Source organism: Phytophthora cinnamomi, assembly GCF_018691715.1.
Source record: "Phytophthora cinnamomi strain GKB4 chromosome Unknown Contig89, whole genome shotgun sequence".
Lineage (NCBI taxonomy): Eukaryota > Oomycota > Peronosporomycetes > Peronosporales > Peronosporaceae > Phytophthora > Phytophthora cinnamomi.
The window spans coordinates 53,198-67,208 of record NW_027151022.1 but is presented as its reverse complement, the minus strand read 5'-3'; the positions used below and the strand labels follow the sequence as shown (position 1 = coordinate 67,208).

At 56.8% G+C, this 14,011-nt stretch overlaps 5 protein-coding genes across 7 annotated transcripts in view; 2 read left to right on the top strand and 3 right to left on the bottom strand.

Moving 5' to 3' along the window:
- IUM83_19657 overlaps positions 1-2,839 on the top strand; it is a gene marked incomplete at both ends in the record, with an annotated part of 35,893 nt that extends 33,054 nt beyond the window's left edge. Inside the window, one exon of one of the 2 annotated variants that reach the window (XM_067944718.1) lies at positions 2,240-2,839. In XM_067944718.1, coding sequence (XP_067784548.1) covers positions 2,240-2,839 — 600 coding nt within the window. Of the gene's footprint in view, positions 1-2,239 lie in introns of those variants that run through there. The other variant, XM_067944717.1, reaches the window with a different exon arrangement.
- On the bottom strand, positions 61-1,157 carry IUM83_19658 (Integrase catalytic core protein; the record flags this gene model as incomplete). The annotated part of the gene is made up of 2 exons (XM_067944720.1): positions 61-720; positions 801-1,157. 2 exons carry the CDS (start codon positions 1,155-1,157, stop codon positions 61-63), a joined length of 1,017 nt encoding a protein of 338 aa, XP_067784556.1.
- Positions 2,840-3,122: 283 nt separating the features above from the next.
- IUM83_19656 (Copia protein) lies at positions 3,123-5,046 on the top strand (the record flags this gene model as incomplete). Of its 2 annotated transcripts, none has more annotated exons than XM_067944716.1 (3): positions 3,123-3,414; positions 3,507-3,906; positions 3,981-5,046. In XM_067944716.1, the coding sequence occupies 3 exons, from the start codon at positions 3,123-3,125 to the stop codon at positions 5,044-5,046; spliced, it is 1,758 nt and encodes a 585-aa protein (XP_067784563.1). The 2 variants fall into 2 exon arrangements, with proteins under 2 accessions (XP_067784563.1, XP_067784564.1); XM_067944715.1 differs by having other exon boundaries at positions 3,198-3,414.
- A 286-nt stretch (positions 5,047-5,332) lies between these two features.
- On the bottom strand, positions 5,333-9,364 carry IUM83_19655 (Retrovirus-related Pol polyprotein from transposon TNT 1-94; the record flags this gene model as incomplete). The annotated part of the gene is made up of 1 exon (XM_067944714.1): positions 5,333-9,364. One exon carries the CDS (start codon positions 9,362-9,364, stop codon positions 5,333-5,335), a length of 4,032 nt encoding a protein of 1,343 aa, XP_067784547.1.
- A 350-nt stretch (positions 9,365-9,714) lies between these two features.
- On the bottom strand, positions 9,715-13,746 carry IUM83_19654 (Integrase catalytic core protein; the record flags this gene model as incomplete). The annotated part of the gene is made up of 2 exons (XM_067944713.1): positions 9,715-10,876; positions 10,994-13,746. 2 exons carry the CDS (start codon positions 13,744-13,746, stop codon positions 9,715-9,717), a joined length of 3,915 nt encoding a protein of 1,304 aa, XP_067784583.1.
- Positions 13,747-14,011: the final 265 nt, after the last annotated feature.

Below are 14,011 nucleotides of genomic sequence, written 5' to 3'. Positions count from 1 at the left end.
TGACTCATCGAACGTGACATCGCGAGAAATCACCACCTGCCCCGCCTCGATGTCATAAACTCAATACGCCTTGGAACGCTCCTCGTAACCCATGAAAATTCCTTCACGAGCTTTCGGGTCCCACTTGAGTCGCTTCTCCTTCGGCGTCAAAACGTAGGCCTTGCACCCGAAGATCCGCATGTGCTTGACGTTGGGCTTGGACTTGTAGACGATCTCGAACGGAGTTTTGTCGGGCGACTTGGGTGACGGCAGACGATTCTTGATGTAAATCGCCGTCATCGCTGCTTCCGCCCAGAACGTCTTGTCCAACCCAGCGTAGTGCAGCATGCTGCGGCCGATGGTCACGATGGTTCGGTTGGCGCGTTCAGCCGTCGCGTTGGTTTGGTGCGCATACCGAACCGTGGGCTGCACTTCGATGCCGTGGTCTTCGTAGTACGCCAAGAGCGAATTGGTCGCGAACTCCTTGGCTCCGTCATGGCGCACGAACTTCACCCTGGCATCGAATTGCTTCTCCACCTTGGTGATGAATCGGCGCAAGCAGCCTTCACTCTCCGACCTGGCTCGCAGACAGAATCCCGACATGCAGCCGCTGGCTTCGTCCGTGATCAGCAGCAAGTAGCGGCTGCCACCCAGCGACTCTTCCTCCATGGGCCCGCAGATGTCGAAGTGGAGGAACTCGAACGGCTTGTACTTGCGCTTGTTCGGGTTGCTTGGGAAGGGCTTTGCACCATTTTCCCTTGTTGGCACCCACGACATTGGCTTGACTTCTTCGACGATGTCGGCATTTTCGCACCCGTCACCATGCCACTTGAGACCATCTTCCGAAGAACGTCATTCGGCGCGTGACCCAAACGCGCATGAAGATCCACCGCGTTGACCGACGCCTTGGACACCGAATTCGCAGCGCAGCTTGGGACTCGGAGCCAGTAGAGGCCGTCGATCAGGTCCGCGGAAGCCACAATTTTCTTCGACTTCTTCTGTGCGATGTGCATTTCAGCACCATCAAACACCACCTTGAACAGTCCGCTTCGGTTGATCTGCGGCACCGAAAGCAGGTTCTTGTTCATGCTTGGCACGTAAAGTGCATCTTGAATGCGGATGTCGCGCTCCTTGCCGTTGGGCAAAGTGACCCGCTGCATGACCGTCCCGACTCCCATGATCTTGGCCGTGTTGCCGTTGGCGACCGTTCGACAAACTGTTGTCAAGGGATCGCCTCGACCAGCTGCGGTGTACCAGTAAAGTACCAGTGTGACCTTCACGCAGTGGTGCCACCATCATTCGTGTGATGATGGGACGAGGATTACTGGACGCTGATGATGGGACGCGTGGGTACAAGATTGTGGGTACAGGATGGGCATCTACGTGGCACTCGCTGATTGGCTGAAGGACCTTCTATCCAGTTAGGAATCCAGTAGAGTGTATCCAGCAGGAATATCCAGTAGGCTTAGAGGTAGCACGCAGTTCGCGAACTAAGGACCTAAATCAATCACTTTGCATTCTGACATCTAGTGCTCAAACGACCTTTACTTTTGGTTATGAGCCCAAGCCCCGTTTTCCCTGCTGAAGACTCCGACTACGCTTTCGCCATGGACGCCGCCTCGACCACGACCTCTCGCATCAACAAGTTCGACGGAACCAACTTCCACACGTGGAAGTTCAAGATGGCGATGGTGCTCGAGGAACGAGACCTGTGGGAAGTGACAAGTGGAGAGATCAAGCTGGAGCACTGCGCCACTACGCTGGACCAAACGACGTTCAAGAGGAAGTCTCGCAAGGCGCTGGCGATCATCTGTCTCGCGATGGAAGATTCGCAGCTGCCGCTGGTCCGGTCGGCGAAGGATGCGTACGATGCATGGTCAAAACTGGAAGGACACTTCGAGAAGAAGAGTTTGGCCAACAAGCTCTTCCTTCGTCGACGTTTCTTCACGACGATGATGGCGGAAGGTGATGATGTGCTGGAGCACATCAACAAGATCAAGACTCTGGCGGAGCAGCTCGACGCAGTGGGCGCTCCGGTCAGCGAGGATGACTTGGTGATCACGCTTCTTGGGAGTCTCAGCGAGTCGTACCAGTTCCTCATCACGGCGTTGGAGTCGAGAGCCGACTCGCTGTCGTGGGAACTCGTGACGGCTCGGCTGCTGCATGAGGACATGAAGCGCAAGGAGCAAGGTGGCGGCGTCGACGGAGCCGCGCACGGTCAAGGCCAAGCGTTCATGACAAGCGACAACGGCAAGCGCAGGGACGGCAGGCGACCGCCAACAAGGCCAGCGCCTGCCACTACTGTGGGGAGCAAGGACATTGGATCGCCAAGTGTCCTGTGCGAATCCGCGAGAACGCGGAGCGGCAGAGGCCGCAGCGAGCGAACGTCGCGCAGAGTGAGGACGACTCTGGCGACTTCCTCTTCTCGGTTGGTGGTGGGAGCAACACCACCAAGTCGAATGAGGTGTGGCTGGTCGACTCGGGTGCGACGCAGCACATGACCAGTTCCAAGAAGTTCATAAGGAACTACAAGAAGATCTCGCCGGTGGACGTGCATCTCGCGGACGACGGTGTGGTGCAACCGATCGGGAGAGGCGACATCGTGATGAAGATGCAGACCCCGCGCGGCGTCAAGAAGGGTGTGCTCACGAATGTGTGGCACATCCCCATGTTGTCGCGCAACCTGTTCTCCGTCGGCAGATTCACCAAGGACGTCGGGTGTGTGACGTTCGAGAGCGATGGGTGCTTCACGGAGACGAAGGGTCTCAAGTGGAAGCTCGGCGCTCGCGAAGGCAAAGGGTGTTGCAGGGTACTGAACCTTGGTACACTGTACCAGTTCCGAGGTACCCGAACCGGTTAACCGAACCGGTCCAATACGACCACACGTTGATTAGACGAGTAGGTTGATTGGACGAGCAGTGTAGAATGATGGTTGGTTAGACGCACTAGTTGATAGGACGCACGGCCGCGTGTCTTTAGCACTAGCCTAGGGTGTAAGCTCCAACAATCCAATCACTTCTGAATTTCGATTCAACCCCCAAGTGACCTTCCTCGCCTCGCCCCAAGCCTCGGCGGTGTCTACGACCAAGTCTCCAAGTGCAAGATCCCAGTACGACCTTCTTCAGGTTATGAGCCCAAGCACCATGTCCTCTGTCCAAGACACCAAGATCTCCATCGACAAGTTCAACGGCGACAACTACGCCACGTGGAACCGCTACATGCGTGGCGTGTTCCTGACCAAGTCGGTGTGGAGCGTCGTGAACCGCGAGACGAAACCAAGCTTCGCGGACACGAGGGCCAAGGACGACTACGTCAAGTCGAGCAACATCGCGTTCGGCCTGATGTTGCTCCACATGGATGCTGACTACCATCATGTGGTCGACGACTGCGAGGAAGCGTGGGTGGCCTGGACGCGACTGCGTTCGCTCTACGGGGGTCGCAGAAGGCTGGACGCATCTACCTGAAGCGCCAGCTCTTCAGCATGGAGATGGCAGAAGGCGGCAATGTGCTTCATCATTGCAATGAAGTCCTCAACATCAGCGCCAAGCTCAGCAACATCGGCGCCAAGATGGAGGATGAAGACGTGGCGATCTGCTTGCTCAGGAGTCTGCCCAAGAGTTTCGAGAACGTCGTTCTCAACTTGGAGATGAGCAACGCAGAGCTGCGCACTCAAGATGTGATCAAGGTGCTCACGAATGAGCACATCAAGCGGCAGGGCGAGAAGACGGCTCAGGTGAAGATTGAAGACGCTGCGAGGGCCTTCAATGCCGAGCGTGAAAGTCGCCACTGCACGTACTGCGGAAAATCGGGGCACGTCGTGGAAAAGTGCTGGACCAAGCAGAAGGAGAGAATCGAGGTGCACGACGTGGCCGGTCTGGTCGCGGTGCGAACAACGTCCAGTGGCGTGACGACAGCGATGACGACTGCGTCGCGTTCGCGGTCTCTATGGAGTGTGGAGTCTCCAGGACCAACAAGTTTCAAGGCTCATGGGCGATCGACAGTGGTGCCACGCACCACATCTGCAACGACAAGGCCAAGTTTGTCGACATCAAGGTGTGCGACGAAGGTGAACTCACGGTCGCCAACGGCAACACGGCCAAGATCATGGGAGTCGGGACGGTCATGCAGCGGGTCACTTTGCCCAACGGCAAGGAGCGCGACATCCGCATTCAAGATGCACTCTACGTCCCAAGCATGAACAAGAACCTGCTTTCGGTGCCGCAGATCAACCGAAGCGGACTGTTCAAGGTGGTGTTTGATGGTGCTGAAATGCACATCGCACAGAAGAAGTCGAAGAAAATCGTGGCTTCCGCGGACCTGATCGACGGCCTCTACTGGCTCCGAGTCCCAAGCTGCGCTGCGAATTCGGTGTCCAAGGCGTCGGTCAACGCGGTGGATCTTCATGCGCGTTTGGGTCACGCGCCGAATGACGTTCTTCGGAAGATGGTCTCAAGTGGCATGGTGACGGGTGCGAAAATGCCGACATCGTCGAAGAAGTCAAGCCAGTGTCGTGGGTGCCAACAAGGGAAAATGGTGCAAAAGCCCTTCCCAAGCAACCCGAACAAGCGCAAGTACAAGCCGTTCGAGTTCCTCCACTTCGACATCTGCGGGCCCATGGAGGAAGAGTCGCTGGGTGGCAGCCGCTACCTGTTGCTGATCACGGACGAAGCCAGCGGCTGCATGTCGGGATTCTGTCTGCGAGCCAGGTCGGAGAGTGAAGGCTGCTTGCGCCGATTCATCACCAAGGTGGAGAAGCAATTCGATGCCAGGGTGAAGTTCGTGCGCCATGACGGAGCCAAGGAGTTCGCGACCAATTCGCTCTTGGCGTACTACGAAGACCACGGCATCGAAGTGCAGCCCACGGTTCGGTATGCGCACCAAACCAACGCGACGGCTGAACGTGCCAACCGAACCATCGTGACCATCGGCCGCAGCATGCTTCACTACGCCGGGTTGGACAAGACGTTCTGGGCGGAAGCAGCGATGACGGCGATTTACATCAAGAATCGTCTGCCGTCACCTGAAGAAGGTCGTACTGGGATCTTGCACTGGTTGACTTGGTCGTAGACACCGCCGAGGCTTGGGGCGAGGCGAGGAAGGTCACTTGGGGGGTTGAATCGAAATTCAGAAGTGATTGGATTGTTGGAGCTTACACCCTAGGCTAGTGCTAAAGACACGCGGCCGTGCGGCCTATCAACTAATGTGTCTAATCAACCATCATTCTACACTGCTCGTCCAGTCAACCTACTCGTCTAATCCACGTGTGGTCGTATTGGACCGGTTCGGTTAACCGGTTCGGGTACCTCGGAACTGGTACAGTGTACCAAGGTTCAGTACCCTGCAACACGCCCCCTCAATGCGAACACGCGTGAACGCCGAGCGCAGCCGTCAAGTCCTTGTGGCGTGGTCCGGCAAGTCCCTTGGTCATGATGTCGGCCAGCATGGTGGCAGTCTCGCAGTACTCGACGATCACTTCGCCGCGCTTGACTTCGTCGCGGATGTGATGGTACTTGATGTCGATGTGCTTGGCGCGGCCATGGTTCACGGGGTTCTTGGTCATCTTGATGCACGACTGGTTGTCTTCGAAAATCTTCAACTCGGGCGTGACTCCGCCTGCAGCAACCAGGATCTCGCACAGCAGCTTGTGCACCCACTTGCCTTCTTGAATCGCCAAACTCAGTGCGATGTACTCGGCCTCGCTTGTCGATAGCGACACACTTGATTGCTTCTTGGAACCCCATGAGATCGGTCCGCCGGCGACTTGGAACAGGTAGCCCGACGTAGACTTGCGATCACTGAGATCACCAGCCCAGTCGGCATCCGAGTAACCTTGAAAGTCGATGTCCTTGCCCGCCGAAAACCGGATTCCGTGCGACTTGGTCCCTTGAAGGTAGCGGAAGATGCGCTTAACCGCAATCCAGTGCTCGACTTGCGGGTTCTCCATGAAGCGTGACACGTAGCCGACAGCGAACGCAATGTCCGGGCGAGTCGATGTCATCAAGTGCATGAGTGCACCGACAGCCTCGCGAAATGGCGCATCCAACTTGGTCATGGCGTCGCTTGAGACCAGCTTCATGCTGATGTCGACCGGGCTTGCAGCGGGTTTGCAGTCTTGCATGCCGAAGCGCTCCAGGATGTCGTTGATGTAGCGAGCTTGGCTCAGCGTAACACTGCCATCCGCGTTGTCGACCACCTCGATCCCGAGGATGAAGGAACACTTGCCACTGTCGGTCATCTCGAACCGTGACTTGAGTTGGCGCTTGACTTCCGCGATCATTTCCGCCGAGCTTCCGGTCACCAACACGTCGTCCACGTAAACCAGCAGCAGAACGCATTCGCCGTCGACGACCTTGATGTAGAGGCATGGGTCGTAGCTTGACACGCGAAAACCGATGGAGCGCACATACTCGTCGAAGGTCTCGTTCCAAACTCGCGAAGCTTGCTTGAGCCCGTAAATCGCCTTGAGCAGTTCCACGCAGTCGAAACCGTCGTCCAGTTCCACGCCTTCAGGCACGCTGCAGAACACCTTCTCCTTCATCAAGCCGTACAGGAACGCAGTCACCACGTCGAGCTGGTCCATCGGCCATCCGAAGTACTTGGCAACCGCAATGATCATTCGCAGCGTGACGTACTTGACCACGGGCGAAAACGTCTCGGTGTAGTCGATGCCATACTTCTGCACGAAGCCTTTCGCGACGAGCCGAGCCTTGAACTTCTCGATCGATCCGTCCGCGTTGCGCTTGATCTTGAACACCCACTTGGTACCGACTGCGCGCTGGTTGTTGGGCAGTTTGGCGGCGCGGAAAACACCTCGCAGCCGCATTGACTTGAGTTCGGCGCGAATTGCCTTGCGCCACTGGACTTGGTCTGGTCCGTTCACAGCTTCTTGAAACGTCTTCGGCTCCGCGCTGTCACTTGCTTCCACAGCATTCGCACTTGCACGCCAGAACATGGGTGGGGTCGAGCCGTCTTCATCGTCTTCTTCCGATTTTTCTTCTTGCGCCGTCGTAGATTCACGTTGGTCTTCATCTTCCGAGCGTCCAGGCGCACTTGCTTCTTCGAGTCCAGCACTGCGACGAGGACGCCGAACATTGTCGCGATCTTGGTTGTCCGGACGCGATTTGCGCTTCCCCGCCTGCGTGAACACCCTTGTGCCGGAGTCGTCGGAGACTTGCATGTCGTCGAAAACGTCGGTAAGTCGGTTGACTTCTTCACCATCAGCAGCCTTGGAGTCATCGAAGCTTGACTCATCGAATGTGACATCGCGAGAGATGACCACCTGCCCCGCCTCGATGTCATAAACTCGATACGCCTTGGAACGCTCCTCGTAACCCATGAAAATTCCTTCACGAGCTTTCGGGTCCCACTTGAGTCGCTTCTCCTTCGGCGTCAAAACGTAGGCCTTGCACCCGAAGATCCGCATGTGCTTGACGTTGGGCTTGGACTTGTAGACGATCTCGAACGGAGTTTTGTCGGGCGACTTGGGTGACGGCAGACGATTCTTGATGTAAATCGCCGTCATCGCTGCTTCCGCCCAGAACGTCTTGTCCAACCCGGCGTAGTGAAGCATGCTGCGGCCGATGGTCACGATGGTTCGGTTGGCGCGTTCAGCCGTCGCGTTGGTTTGGTGCGCATACCGAACCGTGGGCTGCACTTCGATGCCGTGGTCTTCGTAGTACGCCAAGAGCGAATTGGTCGCGAACTCCTTGGCTCCGTCATGGCGCACGAACTTCACCCTGGCATCGAATTGCTTCTCCACCTTGGTGATGAATCGGCGCAAGCAGCCTTCACTCTCCGACCTGGCTCGCAGACAGAATCCCGACATGCAGCCGCTGGCTTCGTCCGTGATCAGCAGCAAGTAGCGGCTGCCACCCAGCGACTCTTCCTCCATGGGCCCGCAAATGTCGAAGTGGAGGAACTCGAACGGCTTGTACTTGCGCTTGTTCGGGTTGCTTGGGAAGGGCTTTTGCACCATTTTCCCTTGTTGGCACCCACGACACTGGCTTGACTTCTTCGACGATGTCGGCATTTTCGCACCCGTCACCATGCCACTTGAGACCATCTTCCGAAGAACGTCATTCGGCGCGTGACCCAAACGCGCATGAAGATCCACCGCGTTGACCGACGCCTTGGACACCGAATTCGCAGCGCAGCTTGGGACTCGGAGCCAGTAGAGGCCGTCGATCAGGTCCGCGGAAGCCACGATTTTCTTCGACTTCTTCTGTGCGATGTGCATTTCAGCACCATCAAACACCACCTTGAACAGTCCGCTTCGGTTGATCTGCGGCACCGAAAGCAGGTTCTTGTTCATGCTCGGGACGTAAAGTGCATCTTGAATGCGGATGTCGCGCTCCTTGCCGTTGGGCAAAGTGACCCGCTGCATGACCGTCCCGACTCCCATGATCTTGGCCGTGTTGCCGTTGGCGACCGTGAGTTCACCTTCGTCGCACACCTTGATGTCGACAAACTTGGCCTTGTCGTTGCAGATGTGGTGCGTGGCACCACTGTCGATCGCCCATGAGCCTTGAAACTTGTTGGTCCTGGAGACTCCACACTCCATAGAGACCGCGAACGCGACGCAGTCGTCATCGCTGTCGTCACGCCACTGGACGTTGTTCGCACCGCGACCAGACCGGCCACGTCGTGCACCTCCATTCTCCTCCTTCTGCTTGGTCCAGCACTTTTCCACGACGTGCCCCGATTTTCCGCAGTACGTGCAGTGGCGACTTTCACGCTCGGCATTGAAGGCCCTCGCAGCGTCTTCAATCTTCACCTGAGCCGTCTTCTCGCCCTGCCGCTTGATGTGCTCATTCGTGAGCACCTTGATCACATCTTGAGTGCGCAGCTCTGCGTTGCTCATCTCCAAGTTGAGAACGACGTTCTCGAAACTCTTGGGCAGACTCCTGAGCAAGCAGATCGCCACGTCTTCATCCTCCATCTTGGCGCCGATGTTGCTGAGCTTGGCGCCGATGTTGCTGAGCTTGGCGCTGATGTTGAGGACTTCATTGCAATGATGAAGCACATTGCCGCCTTCTGCCATCTCCATGCTGAAGAGCTGGCGCTTCAGGTAGATGCGTCCAGCCTTCTGCGACCCCCCGTAGAGCGAACGCAGTCGCGTCCAGGCCACCCACGCTTCCTCGCAGTCGTCGACCACATGATGGTAGTCAGCATCCATGTGGAGCAACATCAGGCCGAACGCGATGTTGCTCGACTTGACGTAGTCGTCCTTGGCCCACGTGTCCGCGAAGCTTGGTTTCGTCTCGCGGTTCACGACGCTCCACACCGACTTGGTCAGGAACACGCCACGCATGTAGCGGTTCCACGTGGCGTAGTTGTCGCCGTTGAACTTGTCGATGGAGATCTTGGTGTCTTGGACAGAGGACATGGTGCTTGGGCTCATAACCTGAAGAAGGTCGTACTGGGATCTTGCACTTGGAGACTTGGTCGTAGACACCGCCGAGGCTTGGGGCGAGGCGAGGAAGGTCACTTGGGGGTTGAATCGAAATTCAGAAGTGATTGGATTGTTGGAGCTTACACCCTAGGCTAGTGTTAAAGACACGCGGCCATGCGTCCTATCAACTAGTGCGTCTAATCAACCATCATTCTACACTACTCGTCCAATCAACCTACTCGTCTAATCAACGTGTGGTCGTATTGGACCGGTTCGGTTAACCGGTTCGGGTACCTCGGAACTGGTACAGTGTACCAAGGTTCAGTACCCTGCAACACGCCCCCTCAATGCGAACACGCGTGAACGCCGAGCGCAGCCGTCAAGTCCTTGTGGCGTGGTCCGGCAAGTCCCTTGGTCATGATGTCGGCCAGCATGGTGGCAGTCTCGCAGTACTCGACGATCACTTCGCCGCGCTTGACTTCGTCGCGGATGTGATGGTACTTGATGTCGATGTGCTTGGCGCGGCCATGGTTGACGGGGTTCTTGGTCATCTTGATGCACGACTGGTTGTCTTCGAAAATCTTCAACTCGGGCGTGACTCCGCCTGCAGCAACCAGGATCTCGCACAGCAGCTTGTGCACCCACTTGCCTTCTTGAATCGCCAAACTCAGTGCGATGTACTCGGCCTCACTTGTCGACAGCGACACACTTGACTGCTTCTTGGAACCCCATGAGATCGGTCCACCGGCGACTTGGAACAGGTAGCCCGACGTAGACTTGCGATCACTAAGATCACCAGCCCAGTCGGCATCCGAGTAACCTTGAAAGTCGATGTCCTTACCCGGCGAGAAGCGGATTCCGTGTGACTTGGTCCCTTGAAGGTAGCGGAAGATGCGCTTGACCGCAATCCAGTGCTCGACTTGCGGGTTCTCCATGAAGCGTGACACGTAGCCGACAGCGAACGCAATGTCCGGGCGAGTCGATGTCATCAAGTGCATGAGTGCACCGACAGCCTCGCGAAATGGCGCATCCAACTTGGTCATGGCGTCGCTTGAGACCAGCTTCATGCTGATGTCGACCGGACTTGCAGCGGGTTTGCAGTCTTGCATGCCGAAGCGCTCCAGGATGTCGTTGATGTAGCGAGCTTGGCTCAGCGTAACACTGCCATCCGCGTTGTCGACCACCTCGATCCCGAGGATGAAGGAACACTTGCCACTGTCGGTCATCTCGAACCGCGACTTGAGTTGGCGCTTGACTTCCGCGATCATTTCCGCCGAGCTTCCGGTCACCAACACGTCGTCCACGTAGACCAGCAGCAGAACGCATTCGCCGTCGACGACCTTGATGTAGAGGCACGGGTCGTAGCTTGAGACGCGAAAACCGATGGAGCGCACATACTCGTCGAAGGTCTCGTTCCAAACTCGCGAAGCTTGCTTGAGTCCGTAAATCGCCTTGAGCAGTTCCACGCAGTCGAAACCGTCGTCCAGTTCCACGCCTTCAGGCACGCTGCAGAACACCTTCTCCTTCATCAAGCCGTACAGGAACGCAGTCACCACGTCGAGCTGGTCCATCGGCCATCCGAAGTACTTGGCAACCGCAATGATCATTCGCAGCGTGACGTACTTGACCACGGGCGAAAACGTCTCGGTGTAGTCGATGCCATACTTCTGCACGAAGCCTTTCGCGACGAGCCGAGCCTTGAACTTCTCGATCGATCCGTCCGCGTTGCGCTTGATCTTGAACACCCACTTGGTACCGACTGCGCGCTGGTTGTTGGGCAGTTTGGCGGCGCGGAAGACACCTCGCAGCCGCATTGACTTGAGTTCGGCGCGAATTGCCTTGCGCCACTGGACTTGGTCTGGTCCGTTCACAGCTTCTTGAAACGTCTTCGGCTCCGCGCTGTCACTTGCTTCCACAGCATTCGCACTTGCACGCCAGAACATGGGTGGGGTCGAGCCGTCTTCATCGTCCTCTTCCGATTTTTCTTCTTGTGCCGTCGTAGATTCACGTTGGTCTTCATCTTCCGAGCGTCCACGCGCACTTGCTTCTTCAAGTCCAGCGCTACGACGAGGACGTCGAACGTTGTCGCGATCTTGGTTGTCCGGACGCGATTTGCGCTTCCCCGCCTGCGTGAACACCCTTGTGCCGGAGTCGTCGGAGACTTGCATGCCGTCGAAAACGTCGGTAAGTCGGTTGACTTCTTCACCATCGCCAGCCTTGGAGTCATCGAAGCTTGACTCATCGAATGTGACATCGCGAGAGATGACCACCTGCCCCGCCTCGATGTCATAAACTCGATACGCCTTGGAACGCTCCTCGTAACCCATGAAAATTCCTTCACGAGCTTTCGGGTCCCACTTGAGTCGCTTCTCCTTCGGCGTCAAAACGTAGGCCTTGCACCCGAAGATCCGCATGTGCTTGACGTTGGGCTTGGACTTGTAGACGATCTCGAACGGAGTTTTGTCGGGCGATTTGGGGGACGGCAGACGATTCTTGATGTAAATTGCCGTCATCGCTGCTTCCGCCCAGAACGTCTTGTCCAACCCGGCGTAGTGAAGCATGCTGCGGCCGATGGTCACGATGGTTCGGTTGGCGCGTTCAGCCGTCGCGTTGGTTTGGTGCGCATACCGAACCGTGGGCTGCACTTCGATGCCGTGGTCTTCGTAGTACGCCAAGAGCGAATTGGTCGCGAACTCCTTGGCCCCGTCATGGCGCACGAACTTCACCCTGGCATCGAATTGCTTCTCCACCTTGGTGATGAATCGGCGCAAGCAGCCTTCACTCTCCGACCTGGCTCGCAGACAGAATCCCGACATGCAGCCGCTGGCTTCGTCCGTGATCAGCAGCAAGTAGCGGCTGCCACCCAGCGACTCTTCCTCCATGGGCCCGCAAATGTCGAAGTGGAGGAACTCGAACGGCTTGTACTTGCGCTTGTTCGGGTTGCTTGGGAAGGGCTTTTGCACCATTTTCCCTTGTTGGCACCCACGACACTGGCTTGACTTCTTCGACGATGTCGGCATTTTCGCACCCGTCACCATGCCACTTGAGACCATCTTCCGAAGAACGTCATTCGGCGCGTGACCCAAACGCGCATGAAGATCCACCGCGTTGACCGACGCCTTGGACACCGAATTCGCAGCGCAGCTTGGGACTCGGAGCCAGTAGAGGCCGTCGATCAGGTCCGCAGAAGCCACGATTTTCTTCGACTTCTTCTGTGCGATGTGCATTTCAGCACCATCAAACACCACCTTGAACAGTCCGCTTCGGTTGATCTGCGGCACCGAAAGCAGGTTCTTGTTCATGCTCGGGACGTAAAGTGCATCTTGAATGCGGATATCGCGCTCCTTGCCGTTGGGCAAAGTGACCCGCTGCATGACCGTCCCGACTCCCATGATCTTGGCCGTGTTGCCGTTGGCGACCGTGAGTTCACCTTCGTCGCACACCTTGATGTCGACAAACTTGGCCTTGTCGTTGCAGATGTGGTGCGTGGCACCACTGTCGATCGCCCATGAGCCTTGAAACTTGTTGGTCCTGGAGACTCCACACTCCATAGAGACCGCGAACGCGACGCAGTCGTCATCGCTGTCGTCACGCCACTGGACGTTGTTCGCACCGCGACCAGACCGGCCACGTCGTGCACCTCGATTCTCTTCCTTCTGCTTGGTCCAGCACTTTTCCACGACGTGCCCCGATTTTCCGCAGTACGTGCAGTGGCGACTTTCACGCTCGGCATTGAAGGCCCTCGCAGCGTCTTCAATCTTCACCTGAGCCGTCTTCTCGCCCTGCCGCTTGATGTGCTCATTCGTGAGCACCTTGATCACATCTTGAGTGCGCAGCTCTGCGTTGCTCATCTCCAAGTTGAGAACGACGTTCTCGAAACTCTTGGGCAGACTCCTGAGCAAGCAGATCGCCACGTCTTCATCCTCCATCTTGGCGCCGATGTTGCTGAGCTTGGCGCCGATGTTGCTGAGCTTGGCGCTGATGTTGAGGACTTCATTGCAATGATGAAGCACATTGCCGCCTTCTGCCATCTCCATGCTGAAGAGCTGGCGCTTCAGGTAGATGCGTCCAGCCTTCTGCGACCCCCCGTAGAGCGAACGCAGTCGCGTCCAGGCCACCCACGCTTCCTCGCAGTCGTCGACCACATGATGGTAGTCAGCATCCATGTGGAGCAACATCAGGCCGAACGCGATGTTGCTCGACTTGACGTAGTCGTCCTTGGCCCTCGTGTCCGCGAAGCTTGGTTTCGTCTCGCGGTTCACGACGCTCCACACCGACTTGGTCAGGAACACGCCACGCATGTAGCGGTTCCACGTGGCGTAGTTGTCGCCGTTGAACTTGTCGATGGAGATCTTGGTGTCTTGGACAGAGGACATGGTGCTTGGGCTCATAACCTGAAGAAGGTCGTACTGGGATCTTGCACTTGGAGACTTGGTCGTAGACACCGCCGAGGCTTGGGGCGAGGCGAGGAAGGTCACTTGGGGGGTTGAATCGAAATTCAGAAGTGATTGGATTGTTGGAGCTTACACCCTAGGCTAGTGCTAAAGACACGCGGCCGTGCGTCCTATCAACTAGTGCGTCTAATCAACCATCATTCTACACTACTCGTCCAATCAACCTACTCGTCTAATCAACGTGTGG